At 48.3% G+C, this 12855-nt stretch overlaps 1 protein-coding gene across 1 annotated transcript in view; it reads right to left on the reverse strand.

The window, feature by feature from the left end:
* RASA2 (RAS p21 protein activator 2) overlaps window positions 1-12855 on the reverse strand; it is a 55275-nt gene that overhangs the window by 36412 nt on the left and 6008 nt on the right. Inside the window, exons 3-5 of the mRNA XM_081329261.1 lie at window positions 7708-7811; window positions 7103-7197; window positions 5146-5222 (exon numbers count right to left, since the gene is read on the reverse strand). Of these exons, the coding sequence (XP_081185387.1) occupies window positions 5146-5222; window positions 7103-7197; window positions 7708-7811 (276 nt within the window). The remainder of the gene's footprint in view (window positions 1-5145; window positions 5223-7102; window positions 7198-7707; window positions 7812-12855) is intronic.

Below are 12855 nucleotides of genomic sequence, written 5' to 3' on the forward strand. Positions count from 1 at the left end.
CCGACCTTTGGGGAGGTTTGGGCGCCTCCCCAAACCTCTGCAGGTCTCCGTTCCTCCGCGCAGACCTGCCGACCTTTGGGGAGGTTTGGGCGCCTCCCCAAACCTCGGCAGGTCTCCGTTCCTCCTGCCGACCGTTGGGGAGGTTTGGGCGCCTCCCCAAACCTCCCCAAACCTCGGCAGGTCTCCGTTCCTCCTGCCGACCTTTGGGGAGGTTTGGGCGCCTCCCCAAACCTCGGCAGGTCTCCGTTCCTCCTGCCGACCTTTGGGGAGGTTTGGGCGCCTCCCCAAACCTCGGCAGGTCTCCGTTCCTCCTGCCGACCTTTGGGGAGGTTTGGGCGCCTCCCCAAACCTCGGCAGGTCTCCGTTCCTCCTGCCGACCTTTGGGGAAGTTTGGGCGCCTCCCCAAACCTCCCCAAACCTCGGCAGGTCTCCGTTCCTCCTGCCGACCTTTGGGGAGGTTTGGGCGCCTCCCCAAACCTCGGCAGGTCTCCGTTCCTCCGCGCAGACCTGCCGACCTTTGGGGAGGTTTGGGCGCCTCCCCAAACGTCCCCAAACCTCGGCAGGTCTCCGTTCCTGTTTGGGGAGGTTTGGGCGCCTCCCCAAACCTCCCCAAACCTCGGCAGGTCTCCGTTCCTCCGCGCAGACCTGCCGACCTTTGGGGAGGTTTGGGCGCCTCCCCAAACGTCCCCAAACCTCGGCAGGTCTCCGTTCCTGTTTGGGGAGGTTTGGGCGCCTCCCCAAACCTCCCCAAACCTCGGCAGGTCTCCGTTCCTCCGCGCAGACCTGCCGACCTTTGGGGAGGTTTGGGCGCCTCCCCAAACGTCCCCAAACCTCGGCAGGTCTCCGTTCCTGTTTGGGGAGGTTTGGGCGCCTCCCCAAACCTCCCCAAACCTCGGCAGGTCTCCGTTCCTCCGCGCAGACCTGCCGACCTTTGGGGAGGTTTGGGCGCCTCCCCAAACGTCCCCAAACCTCGGCAGGTCTCCGTTCCTGTTTGGGGAGGTTTGGGCGCCTCCCCAAACCTCGGCAGGTCTCCGTTCCTCCGCGCAGACCTGCCGACCTTTGGGGAGGTTTGGGCGCCTCCCCAAACGTCCCCAAACCTCGGCAGGTCTCCGTTCCTGTTTGGGGAGGTTTGGGCGCCTCCCCAAACCTCCCCAAACCTCGGCAGGTCTCCGTTCCTCCGCGCAGACCTGCCGACCTTTGGGGAGGTTTGGGCGCCTCCCCAAACGTCCCCAAACCTCGGCAGGTCTCCGTTCCTGTTTGGGGAGGTTTGGGCGCCTCCCCAAACCTCCCCAAACCTCGGCAGGTCTCCGTTCCTCCGCGCAGACCTGCCGACCTTTGGGGAGGTTTGGGTGCCTCCCCAAACCTCCCCAAACCTCGGCAGGTCTCCGTTCCTGTTTGGGGAGGTTTGGGCGCCTCCCCAAACCTCGGCAGGTCTCCGTTCCTCCGCGCAGACCTGCCGACGTTTGGGGAGGTTTGGGGAGGCGCCCAAACCTCCCCAAAGGTCGGCAGGAAGAACGGAGACCTGCCGAGGTTTGGGGAGGTTTGGGGAGGCGCCCAAACCTCCCCAAAGGTCGGCAGGTCTGCGCGGAGGAACGGAGACCTGCCGAGGTTTGGGGAGGTTTGGGGAGGCGCCCAAACCTCCCCAAACAGGAACGGAGACCTGCCGAGGTTTGGGGAGGTTTGGGGAGGCGCCCAAACCTCCCCAAACGTCGGCAGGTCTGCGCGGAGGAACGGAGACCTGCCGAGGTTTGGGGAGGTTTGGGGAGGCGCCCAAACCTCCCCAAACGTCGGCAGGTCTGCGCGGAGGAACGGAGACCTGCCGAGGTTTGGGGAGGTTTGGGGAGGCGCCCAAACCTCCCCAAACAGGAACGGAGACCTGCCGAGGTTTGGGGAGGTTTGGGGAGGCGCCCAAACCTCCCCAAACGTCGGCAGGTCTGCGCGGAGGAACGGAGACCTGCCGAGGTTTGGGGAGGTTTGGGGAGGCGCCCAAACCTCCCCAAACAGGAACGGAGACCTGCCGAGGTTTGGGGACGTTTGGGGAGGCGCCCAAACCTCCCCAAAGGTCGGCAGGTCTGCGCGGAGGAACGGAGACCTGCCGAGGTTTGGGGAGGCGCCCAAACCTCCCCAAACAGGAACGGAGACCTGCCGAGGTTTGGGGACGTTTGGGGAGGCGCCCAAACCTCCCCAAAGGTCGGCAGGTCTGCGCGGAGGAACGGAGACCTGCCGAGGTTTGGGGAGGCGCCCAAACCTCCCCAAACAGGAACGGAGACCTGCCGAGGTTTGGGGACGTTTGGGGAGGCGCCCAAACCTCCCCAAAGGTCGGCAGGTCTGCGCGGAGGAACGGAGACCTGCCGAGGTTTGGGGAGGCGCCCAAACCTCCCCAAACAGGAACGGAGACCTGCCGAGGTTTGGGGACGTTTGGGGAGGCGCCCAAACCTCCCCAAAGGTCGGCAGGTCTGCGCGGAGGAACGGAGACCTGCCGACGTTTGGGGAGGTTTGGGCGCCTCCCCAAACCTCCCCAAACCTCGGCAGGTCTCCGTTCCTCCGCGCAGACCTGCCGACGTTTGGGGAGGTTTGGGCGCCTCCCCAAACCTCCCCAAACCTCGGCAGGTCTCCGTTCCTGTTTGGGGAGGTTTGGGCGCCTCCCCAAACCTCCCCAAACCTCGGCAGGTCTCCGTTCCTCCGCGCAGACCTGCCGACCTTTGGGGAGGTTTGGGCGCCTCCCCAAACCTCCCCAAACCTCGGCAGGTCTCCGTTCTTCCTGCCGACCTTTGGGGAGGTTTGGGCGCCTCCCCAAACCTCCCCAAACGTCGGCAGGTCTGCGCGGAGGAACGGAGACCTGCCGAGGTTTGGGGAGGCGCCCAAACCTCCCCAAACAGGAACGGAGACCTGCCGAGGTTTGGGGAGGTTTGGGGAGGCACCCAAACCTCCCCAAAGGTCGGCAGGTCTGCGCGGAGGAACGGAGACCTGCCGAGGTTTGGGGAGGTTTGGGGAGGCGCCCAAACCTCCCCAAACAGGAACGGAGACCTGCCGAGGTTTGGGGACGTTTGGGGAGGCGCCCAAACCTCCCCAAAGGTCGGCAGGTCTGCGCGGAGGAACGGAGACCTGCCGAGGTTTGGGGAGGTTTGGGGAGGCGCCCAAACCTCCCCAAACAGGAACGGAGACCTGCCGAGGTTTGGGGACGTTTGGGGAGGCGCCCAAACCTCCCCAAAGGTCGGCAGGTCTGCGCGGAGGAACGGAGACCTGCCGAGGTTTGGGGAGGCGCCCAAACCTCCCCAAACAGGAACGGAGACCTGCCGAGGTTTGGGGACGTTTGGGGAGGCGCCCAAACCTCCCCAAAGGTCGGCAGGTCTGCGCGGAGGAACGGAGACCTGCCGAGGTTTGGGGAGGTTTGGGGAGGCGCCCAAACCTCCCCAAACAGGAACGGAGACCTGCCGAGGTTTGGGGACGTTTGGGGAGGCGCCCAAACCTCCCCAAAGGTCGGCAGGTCTGCGCGGAGGAACGGAGACCTGCCGAGGTTTGGGGAGGTTTGGGGAGGCGCCCAAACCTCCCCAAACAGGAACGGAGACCTGCCGAGGTTTGGGGACGTTTGGGGAGGCGCCCAAACCTCCCCAAAGGTCGGCAGGTCTGCGCGGAGGAACGGAGACCTGCCGAGGTTTGGGGAGGTTTGGGGAGGCGCCCAAACCTCCCCAAACAGGAACGGAGACCTGCCGAGGTTTGGGGACGTTTGGGGAGGCGCCCAAACCTCCCCAAAGGTCGGCAGGTCTGCGCGGAGGAACGGAGACCTGCCGAGGTTTGGGGAGGTTTGGGGAGGCGCCCAAACCTCCCCAAACAGGAACGGAGACCTGCCGAGGTTTGGGGACGTTTGGGGAGGCGCCCAAACCTCCCCAAAGGTCGGCAGGTCTGCGCGGAGGAACGGAGACCTGCCGAGGTTTGGGGAGGCGCCCAAACCTCCCCAAAGGTCGGCAGGAGGAACGGAGACCTGCCGAGGTTTGGGGAGGTTTGGGGAGGTTTGGGGAGGCGCCCAAACCTCCCCAAAGGTCGGCAGGAGGAACGGAGACCTGCCGAGGTTTGGGGAGGCGCCCAAACCTCCCCAAAGGTCGGCAGGAGGAACGGAGACCTGGGAAGGTTTGGGGAGGCGCCCAAACCTCCCCAAAGGTCGGCAGGAGGAACGGAGACCTGCCGAGGTTTGGGGAGGCGCCCAAACCTCCCCAAAGGTCGGCAGGAGGAACGGAGACCTGCCGAGGTTTGGGGAGGTTTGGGGAGGCGCCCAAACCTCCCCAAAGGTCGGCAGGAGGAACGGAGACCTGCCGAGGTTTGGGGAGGCGCCCAAACCTCCCCAAACGTCGGCAGGTCTGCGCGGAGGAACGGAGACCTGCCGAGGTTTGGGGAGGCGCCCAAACCTCCCCAAACGTCGGCAAGTCTCCGTTTCTCCGCGCCCTGCCTGCCTGCTTCTTTCCGCTGCGGAAAGAAGCAGGCAGGCAAGGCGCGGAGTTTGGGGAGGTGCGCGCGCACCTCCCCAAACCTCCCCAAACTTCGGCAGGTCTCGGACGGCGGTGGCTTGGGAGAGGTGCGGGCGATCCCGGAAGCACCAAAGCCTCGGCCGCGCACAAGTCCTCGGTAAGTTTTTTTGTTGACTGGAGTATAAGCCGAAGTGGAATTTTTCAGCCCAAAAAGTGGGCTGAAAAATTCGGCTTATACTCAAGTATATACGGTACATTTATATCCCGCCCTTCTCCGAAGACTCAGGGCGGCTTACAAGCTTAGCAGTAGCCTTCATTCTATGTATATGCCTGCTTGTTAGGGCTTTCACACACACCCCAAGCGGCATTATTACAAAGTCAGCTTATTGCCCCCAACAATCTGGGTCCTCATTTTACCTACCTCGGAAGGATGGAAGGCTGAGTCAACCTTGACTAATAGATCTCATGTTAGGTACCAATTTTTTTTTAAAAAAGATGTTTTCCCAAGTTAAGAAAATTGAATTATAAGTTTTTTTTAGGAATGCAGTCATTATTAAAAAGTAAAATTCAAGGATGTTTTACACTTGGAAATTTCCCTACTTAGTTATAATGATTCAGTAATAACATTTTAATCTATCTATTTAGTTTTCATAAGCAAACTATTTTTAAAAAATATCCTTACTGTACTACTAGTTGCTGGCATACAGATCCATTATCTGTAATCACTTCATTTAGTCTTAATTCAAGATGTACTTTTCCCTGTTGGTAAAGAGGAAAAACATTGAGTCGAAAGTCTGTCAAATTATACTTCTTGTTATGTTGCCAATACTATTCTACATGTTTTCAAAATGTTTTCCAAGTTATCATCACATTACAAAAAGCAGAAAAACTAAAAGCCCTTTCCATAAAAAGAATAAAACCTCAAATCCTACCAATTAACATCTTCCTATGAAAATGTTAGATTTAAATGATTATTTACTGAATAAATTCCACCAAGATGTCAAATATTAAGCATTAGAGCGTAACAATAGATATTGCTTCTACTTCCTCTAAGAAACAATTGATAACATGGAAGCTCATGATCCACATTAATAAAAAATGTCAAAGAGAACATATGGTAGAATATTAATCCCAAAGGGAGTTTCATTAATTCAGGTAGTCCTTGTTTAGTGACAACCTTATTTAGCAACTGTTGATGATGGTGATGATGTAAGTTTAGGACTTTTTAAAGTCTCTATAGCAAAGGAAGCTAGACTAAGACAAAAGCCAGTCCAAACTGTGGTTGCAAATGAGAACTACCTGTATTCATCTTTCTGGGGCTTATTTTTCTCCTGAACTGATTCATATTGCTATATAGACTAACAGCAATTACGGAATAGTACAGAGCAACCCGAAAACAATAACCCAACCTGCAGTAATTACAGCGTCTGTTTAATATTTCAAGATATAGATTTATGAAAATCTTTAGTTTAGCCAGTGTCAATGTGCTAAACACGTTAGGTACAGATACTCAACTTATGATTGCTTGCCTAATGATAGTTTGAATTAACAGCCTCCAAAAAGACCTAAATTTGAACTTATGACCATTGCCCACCCACCTCCATCATTATATAATTGCTTTTAGCATCTGGTGTGGCCCCCAGGAGCCGTAATAAGTGCAACTATATGTTCCAAGAACTGTTAATTCAGTCCTGCACATTAGTTTAGAGGAATTTTAACCCGTTCTTCCTTACAGAACAAATTCCACTTAGGGATGTTGGTGGGCTTCCTTGATTCAAGTCCTTCCACAACATTTCCACAGGATGAAGGTAAGGATTTTGATTGGCCATTTGGGCTTATCTACATGGTTTTCACAAACTATAAATAGGCAGCTATGTACTTTTTGGAAAGTAATTGTTTTCTCCTTGCAACTCTGCAATGTACATCGTTATTGCTCAGCATTCACCTATTGGAGTTCTCATGAACACTAACATCCACTGATGCATGAGGTCTCTAGTTCCTTAAACATTATCCTGATTTTTCTTGAGAACTCCCAGAATATTACACATATTGCTTTTGGGGTGATCTTGGTTTGTCAGCCACTCCTGGGAAGTGTAACAATGGTATAGAAGTCTCTATTTGTATACAATCTGCCCGACAGTAGACTGGTAGAATCCAAACTCTTTAGAAATAGTTCTTTATCTTTTTCAGCCTGATGAGCATCAACAATTAATTTTTACAGGTCCTCAGAATCTCCTTTCTTCAAGTCATGACACACGTCTACATAAGATCAGACTTTGATAGCAAATACCGAAAATTCTGTTGTTTAAATAAGACAGGACTTCAGTCACACCAGATTATTATCCCACTGATGACATTGATAATGATCACTCTAATTTTCTCTTTGAATGAACTGATAATCCTAGACGTTCACATACTTTTGCCACAAATATGTAGCTTTCGATCATTTTCCCCAAATGAATAAATGAACAAGTATAATGTTTTTGATTCACTTAATTTTTTTTATCTAGTTTAGGACTTGTGTGGAAAACAGATCAAATTTAAGCATGCAGAAATATAGCAAATACAAATGGATTTATAAATGTATCAGCAGCACTATACACACATCAGCATTAGTTTTCATGTTTATTTAATTTTACCTGAACTTCTGAGTTAGAATCAACTGGTTGAAGTATAAACCACGTTTCCTTGCCAGAATATATGCTCAAATCTTCTTTTTTGATAGCTATTTTACCTAAAAGAAAAATAGAGTGGGTAAATTAAGCTTGTAAGCCGCCCTGAGTCTTCGGAGAAGGGCGGGATATAAATGGAATTAAAAATAAATAAATAAATAAATAAATTAAAAAACAAGTATTGTGTCTATCTAACACAGCTCTAGAAAAGATCAGCATCAGAATACTCTATATCCTAAACAACATCTTTAAAATACAATTTTCCAGTACTTTGCATTCTAGCATTAGGGAGCTGTGGTAAATGTAACAGTGTTTGAAGATGAATGAAGGTAAAATTTCAGAGTAAAATGTCTGGTTTTGCATGTTATCCCAGAATATTCGATTTAGCCAGACTGATGATAGTTCAAATGGCATGCATTAATTTAGTCATTTGGTCACCTGAGCTTCACATCATGTAGAACAAATATTTTATATTTTAAAAAATGAAATGCATTCCCCTAATGATCAACAATTTCACGTTTAATACAACAAAACAATCCATGAATATTAATATATCAATTGTTATTTCTTACCTATACGCAGGTCCCTCTGTAGAACATTTTTGTCATAAATATAGAATGATAAATATTGGAATATTCTTGGTATTTCAAAGTAAAACTCTTCTCCAAAAAATGGACTGTGAAAACAAATCAGCAAACTACCTGATTATTTTGTAACGTATCACCTTGTCTGCTTTATATTTGTAAGTTACAAATTTTAATAAAAGGATTCTGAACGTAAGTCCCTTTCAAGAATTATTCTGCTAATTTTAGCATAGCGTTCCTAAATTAACATTAGGATAGATATTTATTAAACAGTAACTCCTGAGAACCTTTCACTGTTCTTGCACATGCCATTCTCTATATAAAAACTCCAGAAACATTTTGGAAACTGTCTTTACCTGTTTCCAGAATGCCCTATGAATGGTGGCTATCCTTGACTTGTAAGGTAGATTGTTCCTCAGGAGAGTATAAGGAACAAAGAGAAAAAATTAAATCTTAATGCAGGAAAGCAAATATTATTTAGTAGGCCCTACTGTAACTTGTTGAGATGAACCTCATGAACAGAGTGCAGAAGAGGCCAGGAAAAAAATGGGAGAAGCAACATTTTATGTGAAGAAAGTCCATATGTGTAGGCATCCAAGAATCTGAGCACAAAGGTCTAATTTAGAGAGCTTGCCTAAGACCACAGAGAAGGATAAATAGTAAAAAAATATTATGTTGCTGGCATGATACTGACTGCCAGGTCAGGTAGAAGATGGAGATAATGCTGTTCCAAGCTAGAATTCGGAACCTTCTGGGAGGAAAGATGGATTAATAATGGAGACTTAAAATAACCACATTTCCATTGGAAAACCAACTTAACAAATATTGCAAAGTCACAAAAAATCCTCTGTGGTCTTGTTTATGGTTTCATTTTCCAGAAAGATGAGAAGATTGGCTGTTCCAATATGATCTAATCAATAAGGAGGTTTTCATTGAAGAACTAAGAACTAGAAATCTTGTGAGGAAATGAACATATCATCATGAGTTTAAGATACTAGAATGGGAGAGTTAAATCTCATACAGTTAGTGAGGGACGTGATCACAAATCTTTAAACAAAGAACAGAGCTTTCCCCTACCCTAAACTGGGACTAAGTAATGCTTTATGTAGAGCACGCAAAAGAATAGAATACAAAAAAGGTCTAAAATCTATGAATAGTTTGCAATTGAAACACTGTCATCACTGGAATTCTGTTATTATGGCTTTCTAATTTTCCCAAAAGAAAAATCACTTATCAGGAATGCTTGGATTTGAATTTGCGTAATTAGTTCCAGTCCTGCCTTGCTAGCAGTAGTCCGACATGCAGAAAGAAAAACTAGAGATGGTTGTGCATGCACATTAGATTTTAGGAGAGCCAATTTCAAGAAGTTAAAAAAAATACTGGGTAGGTCAACGTGGACAGAAATCCTTGGGTCAAAAGAAATAGAAGAGGGTTGGCAACTTCTCAAAAGCAAGATACTTGTGGTGGATTGTAGTCTGGATTCCCAGGAGGGAGCGGCTGCTTTCCAGAGGGCAAAGAGGCAACGGAGCTTGAAGTTTGGTCTGTAGGAATGAAGTTAAAATGGCTGCTCCCTAGCAGTTCACAGAACATATATACAGTTATGCAGATAGTCACTTTAGGTTGCAAGATTCTGTCTATTAAAAACAATAAAGAAAACTACTCAGAAGTATTTCCACGTGTTCTTGGTTCTTGGGCCTGATAGTACTAAATACACACTCACTTTCTATTTCAATGAAAAGAAAAAAATAGTCACAGAAAAAAATGTGGAAGCATGAACAACTTTCAGCCAAATAAGAATCAAAAGGATTACAGTATTTTTGGACCATAAGACGCACTTTTCCCCCCCAAAAGTGGGGGGGAAAACGAGGGTGCGTCTTATGGTCCGAAGGTGATCCGTATGGCCAGCCCCAACCTCCGCAAGTGGAAAGTAAGGGAGATTGCCAGGAGCACGAATCGGCACGTGCTGAGAAACGCCGATCTCACGCTCCTGCAATCTGCCTCGCTCGGTTTCAGCTTCCCTTGCTACAAGAGAAAGCAGGCTGAGACGGAGTGAGGGAGATTGCCAGGAATGCGAATCGGCTGATCTCGCGCTGCTGAAATCTGCCTCGTTTCAGCCTGCTTTCTCTTTTAGCAAGGGAAGCTGAAACCGAGAGAGGCAGATTGCAGGAGCGCGAGATCGGCCGATTTGCATTTCTGGCAATCTCCCTCGCTCCGTTTCAGCTTGCTTTCTCTTGTAGCAAGGGAAGCTGAAACCGAGCGAGGGAGTTTGCAGGAGCGCGAGATCAGCCGATTCGCATTTCTGGCAATCTCCCTCGCTCCGTTTCACACACGGACCATTTCCTATTGCACAAAGACCAGCAAGGTGAGTGGCTCAGATTTTCAGTGGGAAAACGAGTGAAAGCAGAGGGCCAGCTGCATTTCTGAGAAGAGATCCCGTTTAACATCTGGTAAACAATCTGGAACTGCAATTCAGAGAGAAGGAAGTCTGCACATCACAAGGAGCCACAAGTTTGTTTTAAGTGACAAGCAAAACAAATGAGCCTCAGTAAGTTGGGCCTGACTGGTAAAAAGTTCCCAAACTGTCCCTAATCTAGTTAGCTAAGTTTCATGTTCTTTTCTCTGCTGGGAAGAGTATGGAAGGAAGCCGTCAACCAAGTGAACTTTAAAAAGGGATCCGTGGTTTTGTTTTGTTTCTAATTCCAGACAAAGTGAAAATTCTCAGGTTACATCTGCAATGGTGACAAACCACAAGCCATGCTTGCTTATAAACGTGTTAGCGGCCCAGCCATAGTTTTTGTCTGTGTAACCGAGTCTCTACAAGACCCCCGCTGCAATCCTCTCGTAATTTCTCTGGGATGCAAAATAAAGAGTTGCTGGTACCCCATCTTGCGGGATTAGTGAAGGATAATTCAAACAATAACCCATGTAAAGTATTTCGAGTAACGCTCAGCATTGCCTGAAGTCCAATCCATTTAATGGCGACTGGAAGGAAGGAAGGGACAATGGGAGAGGGAGGGAAAGAGAGAGAGAGAGAGAAAGAGAGGGAGAGAGAAGGAGAAAGATTTTTTTTCTTGTTTTCCTGCTCTAAAAACTGGGTGCGGCTTATGGTCCGGTGCGTCTTATGGTCCGAGAAATACGGTATTTAGGAAAAGGTGAGTAGATACAATCACCAAGAAAACATACCAGCAATCAGCCAATAACTTTAGAAATAATATTGGGATAGGATAGGGAACAAAAGAATTCTGAGGAACAAGTGTCCTTTTTAAATGATGACAGAAGAGAAAGAAAAAGAAGGGGGTATGAAGATTATAGGATGGAAACATGGATAGGTAGAGGGCAACATTTTTCTACTTTGCTTTTTTCTTCTCTCCATAGGGCAGGGGTGTCAAAACTCGCAACGTCACGTGATGTGTCGTGATGTATCGCAACTTTTTTGCCATTGCTGGAAATGGGGTGGGTGTGGTTTTGCTATGATGCCTCCGGCCTGCAGGCTGGCAATTTGACACCCCTGCCATAGGGCAACCCCTCAGATGGATGCAAGCAGAACTGTCATAAGAAAGGAGTAGTAATCCAAGATAATTTAGTCATCAGTTAAGTCCTATATCAATTACATCTTAGAATCTTGAAGGAACACATTACAGATGTTTTCTCAAAATCCTTTTATGTTTGAGAAATAATGGATGGACGTTGGTGCTGAAGGACTGGAGAAGGGGAAATGTTGTATAATTATAGATGGGTCAGCAGTCAGTTTTTAAGCAAATGTGTCATTTGGCAGGAGCTAGCATGGATTATCAAGAACTGGTCATGCCAAATCAACCAGTTATCCTTTTTAATAAATTGACTGGTTTAATTGAGTATGTTGAACATAGTGTAACTTGTCTTCAGAAAGCATTTGACAAAATCTCCTATGAAATCCCAGCAGAGAAGATGAGAAGACAATTTGGTCTATGCGACTTCAGAAGGATGGATACAAAGCTTGTTGAACAACTTTACCTATTAAGTGCAGCTTTCTGTCAAGCAGGAAAGAGATGATTGGCCTAAATGGTGATTTTATTGTTAAGCCACATCATGCACGGATGATTTATGCACGGTCACTCACACGCTCGTGACCTCTTGTCTAGACTACTGCAACGCTCTCTACATGGGGCTTCCCTTGAGGACCACCCGGAGGCTCCAACTGGTACAGAATGCAGCCGCGAGAGTTGTGTTGGGAGTCTCCCGATACTCCCATGTTACACCTCTGCTCCGTGAGCTGCATTGGTTACCAGTTGTCTTCCGGGTGAGATTCAAGGTACTAGTAATGGTGTTTAAAGCCCTACATGGCAGGGGTCCGGAGTACCTTAGGGAACACCTGCTGCCGGCATCAACTTCCCTCCGCCCTGTGCGTTCCCACAGAGAGGGCCTCCTCAGGGTGCCACCGGTCAGAGAATGTCGATTGGTGACCCCCAGGGGGAGATCCTTCTCTGTGGGCGCCCCGGAACTATGGAATCAGTTACCGGTTGAGCTCCGGACGGCGCCCGATCTCCGCTCCTTTTGCCGCGATCTAAAAACATACTTGTTCGAACAAGCCGGCCTGGCCTGATGGGGGATTGGTGGGGTTTTTACTGTATTTTATTGGGGTTTACTATGTATTAATTGTTTTTTAGTGGGCATGTATTTAATCATTTTTTAACTTTTGTAATTTCTGTGTTTTTTATTCTTGCCCTGTTCACCGCCCTGAGTCCTTCGGGAGAAGGGCGGTATAGAAATATTAATAAATTAAATTAAATTAAATTAAATTATTATGTCCTACTATATACAGTTGGTCAACTCAAAAAGGCAAACATACCTAATAATCCTGCTTATTTGCCCCAGGTTGGGTTGAGAAAGAGTGACTGGCCTCAATCACCCACCCAGCTTTTATGCCTAAGAGAGCCTAGAACTCAGTTTCCTGATTCCTATATCAGCATCTTTACTACTATGCCAAACTGACTTTATGTGAGATAAGATGGCTATATAAATCAAAGAATAAAGCAGGGCTCCATTCTAAGCCCTGTACTATACAATGTATTTTTATATGATTGATAAATGGTTAGATAAGATCTAATTTACATATGACACAAAGATCTGAGGGATAATAAACATTGTATAGGACAG

Source organism: Vipera berus (genome assembly GCF_964194415.1).
Source record: "Vipera berus genome assembly, chromosome: 5".
Lineage (NCBI taxonomy): Eukaryota > Metazoa > Chordata > Lepidosauria > Squamata > Viperidae > Vipera > Vipera berus.